Consider the following 5171-nt stretch of genomic DNA (forward strand, 5'->3'; position numbering starts at 1 on the left):
CCGCTAAGGCCGCTGCGGAAGGCCTGCTTCATGTCCTCTCGTCTCTCACGGCTCATGATTCAATGTCACACATCTCCCCTGATGTGTTGCTTGACATGCAGTCTCAGAGCCCCTCCCAGGAACGACTCTCTTGGGAAAAGCGGGGTGCAACTAAAAACACCGATGGTCTTTTTGTGTGACCTTTGGGCAAACCTGTCTTGCCTCGTAGCTTGTTCAAATGGGCTGCTATTTCAAGTCACGGGGTCACCCATGTCTCGGCGGGAGGTATGGTGAAACAAGTCGAGGCTATTTATACAACATACGGCTTTGCCGCTTTTTCACAACGATTTTGCAGAGCGTGTTTGATCTGTGCTAAACATAACCCACAAGGCAATTTAAGACCTCAGAGAGGGGAATTCCCGACTCCATTGTACCCGTTTCAGACAATACATATGGATTATATCCAATTACATAAATGTGAAGGGAAAGAATATTGATTGGTCATAATAGACGCATTTTCTAAATGGGTAGAAATATTTCCTACCAAACATGCAGATGCACTCACAGTGGCAAAAGCCTTATGCAAAGACATCATTCCAAGGTACGGTATTCCAGAAACAATTTATAGCGACAATGGTCCACATTTTGTAAATCAAATAGTGCATAACATTGGGAGAATGTTCCACATAAATGTAAAGAACCATTGTTCATACAGACCGCAATCCGCTGGCCTGGTTGAGAGAGCGAACCAGTCTATAAAAAACAGATTAAAGAAATGTATGGAAGAAACAAAACGACCGTGGACTCAGTGTTTAGACCTGGTTAAAATGTACATAAATATTACAAGTACAACAGGGCTAACTCCTTATGAAACTATGTTTGGGAGACCTTACAGGCTTCCTCAGTTCAAAAACACATGGGAGATCCCCGAGGAAGCCACGTTAGCTGATTACATGAGAAAAATGTTGGAACGTCAAAAGAATCTAACCAATAACACTGATGATGAACCCATTTCTCTGCAGGAAGACCCCAAAGTGGTACCGGGAGACTGGGTTTTGATCAGGAGTATCAAGAGGAAGAATTGGCATTCACCCAAGTGGGAAGGTCCCTTTTTGGTACTACTCACGACACCTAATGCTTTAAAAATAGCCGAACGCAACACGTGGATTCATTTAACTCATTGTAAAAAAGTGATCTCCGCAGACCCAACCTAAGTACGGAAGGTGAGCAAAGTCTGGTAATAGTGCCTGATTCTGGTGTCAAGATCCAGGGTTGACACGAAAGCTAGCAGAAGAATTCCAAGACACCAACCCGAAGCTCAGGGTGTTGACTCTGGGGAGATCCAAAACATGAGCATTAGAGAGTCATTTGGTGAGTGCTTTAATCGGGCTGTAGCCTGCGCGAAGTCTACCATGTGCTTTTGGTTGTTTTTGCTGGTTTGTGTTACCATTATATTTTTTCCGGGGGTTACTTTATCTGGAGGGATAGAGTACCATGAGCCTCGCTCATTATTCTCTCAGGCGACTGCTAACGCTAATTCTAGTCGATGTGGCTCATGGGGTGAACTTGCTAGACATAAGCGCGACACTAAATCCCCTTTTGGTCATGTTGTTTGTGTTCCAGGAGCCGTCCGTGTTCCAACCTGTGTACCATGGCTTTTGTCTTGGGCTTATAATAACTCATTAATGTTTACTGTGGCTCCTAACACATCTTCTTCTATTATTTTACCTTTGAAAAGTTTGAAAGGGTTTCGTAATGGTCGCCCCACTACTGGAGATAGATGGCTCGGGTATTGGTGGTATTTAACTGGCCACCCGGTTAACACCGGCTGGGGCACCCTTGTCACCACGCAAATGCGAGGGTATTGGCCCTCTGGTTCCAGTGACGAGGCTGTGTTCTTTGCTAAACGAGTGACTTTGATAAATCGGGGCACAAGCCTCCTTTTGACTCTTACACTCCCTGACGGTCATATTCGTCCTCCAAATGCCACCTTGTTTAACACTTCTTGTTGGGGTTTTCAACTGTGGGCTTGGTCCTCTGGAACCGATCCTCGCTTTCCTATTGCTATTTGCCTTAATAGAACAATGTCGGTCGCAGACCGTCCCGTTACAAATAAATACACCTTGTCAGCGGGAGCAAAAATCACAAGTACGCTCCTCACTGATGTGGACAGCTATTTTGTGGCCTCCACAGGGATAAGCGGTCATACTAACAACTGGCTTCTTATGGCTGAGCAGGCCGCAAAGATGGCTGGCGCTAGTTGCATTGCATGCATGGGTCCCAGACCTCTTTTGAAAATCATACCTGCAAATATAGGCCCTAAGTGTGCTGTCGTTTTGATGTTAGACTCGTCCATTTCACCCACTCACGATTGTTTTAGATGGGATACGGTTTACCCTGTTGCCCCTATGACGAAGCATAAACCCCTTTTTTCGTCTGTTGTAGCTAAGGGTAATTTTACATGCATTAGATTACCTGGTACCGGTGTGAAGCTCGGCGCCCTACCTGCTCCGTGGTGTAGGTCCGTGACCAAGGTCACGGCCCCTTTTTTGCCCATTGCTCGTTGTGATATTTGGTTTTGGTGTAATAGTAACAAACTTTATGATAGGTTGCCTTTCGACAGCGCTGGAATTTGCGCTTTGGTAACCCTATTGCTACCTGTTCATTTGATACCAATGTCCTCTTATGATCTAACGTCTTTTGCTAAGTCCGTAGTGCCCAAATTCTGGCCGAGAACGAAACGAGACGCCGAATGGCGGGGCACAGCTAATCCAACCTACATCGACGCCATTGGTGTTCCTAGGGGAGTGCCGGATGAGTATAAGCTGGTGAATCAGATAGCAGCTGGTTTTGAATCCGCCCTGTGTTGGTGGTGTACTCTTAACAAAAATGTTGACAGGATTAACTACGTCCATTACAACGTGCAGAGGCTTGGAAACTGGACCGAGGCGGGTTTCAAGGCGGTCCACTCCCAACTGGCCGCTACTTCCCTCATGGCTTTCCAGAATCGAATGGCCCTTGACATGCTACTCTCAAGAGAGGGCGGTGTCTGCGCCATGTTCGGTGAGCAATGTTGCACTTTTATTCCAAATAACACTGCGGCCGACGGAAGCCTGTCCCAGGCCCTTGAGGGCCTGCGGGCCTTGAACGGGAAGATGAAGGAGCACAGTGGAGTGAACACGGAGGTTTGGGCCGACTGGTTGAACGTGTTCGGAAAGTACCGCACCCTGGTTTCCTCTGCCCTGGTCTCCGTTGCCGTTTTCTCTGCCATTTTGACCTTGTGTGGATGTTGTTGCATCCCTTGTCTCCGATCCCTAATTAACAGGCTAATTACGGCTGCTATCTCTCCACCAGCTGAGACTTTCCCGTTGCTCCTAAGGGATGACCTTTCGGTCGACGGGGGTTCCTTCTCTATTGACGACCCGGTCAGCGAATCTGTTGTGGTAAACTTGTCCGATTTGTTTTCTGACCCGGGCTTTGCCGATTGTGACTCAGTTTCCTCCCGTGTGTAAGTTGGTTCCTGCGAAATGTGATCCCTTGGCTGAAAATCTTTTTGAAGTGGCCATATGGGTGATGGGTTGGTCTCCGGGAACTTATGATAAACAGGGGGGAATTGTTAGATAAATTGTATATATATGTTATCATGCGTTCCCTAATGAGTACTTATTAATAAGTTATTGCGCAGAATGCTTGCTGTTTCGCCTTGCAGACGTCCACCAGTCCACAACAAGTCATACGATGCTGTCTGGGGCTTCCTGACCTTCTACACCTCTGGGAATCCAAGAAAGTTGCTGATAGCTCAATCTACTCTGTTGATGTCTGCACATGGCATTCTGTCCTTGCACTCCTTTCCCATGGCGTCCTGTCTGTAACTACTTGTTTCACATAGAATTTTGTCATGACGTCTTGTCTGTGACTACTTGTTTATGTCCTTGCGCTCCTTTATTTTCTCATGACGTCTTGTGAGCACTTGTTTTACATAGCATTTTGTCCTTGCGCTCTTTTTGTTTCTCATGAGACTAGGCCATGCTTTCCCCCCCCCACCTGTTAGGGGCTAGTCTCACATTGTAGGTAGGGCATCCCAAAATAAAAAGAGCGAGGGGTGTGACAGATCTTTAGTGTATTTTGGACTGCTGTAAGTCTGGTTGCACTCCTCGCGAGAAAAGACTCAACATTCTGCCTCACTGGTTTTGTCTGCTGATCCTTTTGCTGATTTTGAACCTGACAAACCTAACCAGAGTGACGGGAGCGGCACAATTCAGAAAAAGTGCTCAGCTCGCCGAGAAAATGCGATTTAAGCAATAAAATTAAAAATGCTTATAAAACTTAAACCAAACGTTGGAGGTGGTCATTTCTTAATGCGCAGTAATAAACTCGGCACTCTAAAGCACCCGAGAGCGTTTTTTTCGATGCCAACCTAACCAGAGTGACGGGAGCGGCACAATTCAGAAAAAGTGCTCAGCTCGCCGAGAAAATGCGATTTAAGCAATAAAATTAAAAATGCTTATTAAACATAAACCAAACGTTGGAGGTGGTCATTTCTTCATGCGCAGTGAATAACTCGGCACTCTAAAGCACCCGAGAGCGTTTTTTTCGATGCCAACCTAACCAGAGTGACGGGAGCGGCACAATTCAGAAAAAGTGCTCAGCTCGCCGAGAAAATGCGATTTAAGCAATAAAATTAAAAATGCTTACAAAACATAAACCAAACGTTGGAGGTGGTCATTTCTTAATGCGCAGTAATAAACTCTGCACTCTAAAGCACCCGAGAGCGTTTTTTTCGATGCCAACCTAACCAGAGTGACGGGAGCGGCACAATTCAGAAAAAGTGCTCAGCTCGCCGAGAAAATGCGATTTAAGCAATAAAATTAAAAATGCTTATTAAACATAAACCAAACGTTGGAGGTGGTCATTCCTTCATGCGCAGTGAATAACTCGGCACTCTAAAGAACCCGATAGCGTTTTTTTCGATGCCAACCTAACCAGAGTGACGGGAGCGGCACAATTAAGAAAAAGTGCTCAGCTCGCCGAGAAAATGCGATTTAAGCAATAAAATTAAAAATGCTTATAAAACATAAACCAAACGTTGGAGGTGGTCATTTCTTAATGCGCAGTAATAAACTCGGCACTCTAAAGCACCCGAGAGCGTTTTTTTCGATGCCAACCTAACCAGAGTGACGGGAGCGGCACAA

General features: G+C 45.9%; 1 protein-coding gene across 1 annotated transcript; it reads left to right on the plus strand.

The window, feature by feature from the left end:
- Window positions 1–410: 410 nt before the first annotated feature.
- LOC133147289 (uncharacterized) lies at window positions 411–4151 on the plus strand. The gene is made up of 2 exons (XM_061271278.1): window positions 411–1350; window positions 1603–4151. Exons 1-2 carry the CDS (start codon window positions 1329–1331, stop codon window positions 3489–3491), a joined length of 1911 nt encoding a protein of 636 aa, XP_061127262.1. The 5' UTR covers window positions 411–1328; the 3' UTR covers window positions 3492–4151.
- The last annotated feature ends 1020 nt before the right edge of the window (window positions 4152–5171 follow it).

The sequence above is a fragment of the Syngnathus typhle genome, unplaced genomic scaffold (assembly GCF_033458585.1).
Source record: "Syngnathus typhle isolate RoL2023-S1 ecotype Sweden unplaced genomic scaffold, RoL_Styp_1.0 HiC_scaffold_40, whole genome shotgun sequence".
NCBI classification, from domain to species: Eukaryota; Metazoa; Chordata; class Actinopteri; order Syngnathiformes; family Syngnathidae; genus Syngnathus; species Syngnathus typhle.

Excerpts from the sequence above, each read along its gene's own strand:
- LOC133147289 (XM_061271278.1), top strand. The coding sequence starts at position 1,329 with ATGAGCATTAGAGAGTCATTTG. Across the intron at positions 1,351-1,602 it reads GAGCATTAGAGAGTCATTTG|GAGCCGTCCGTGTTCCAACC; the intron begins GTGAGTGCTTTA and ends TTTGTGTTCCAG.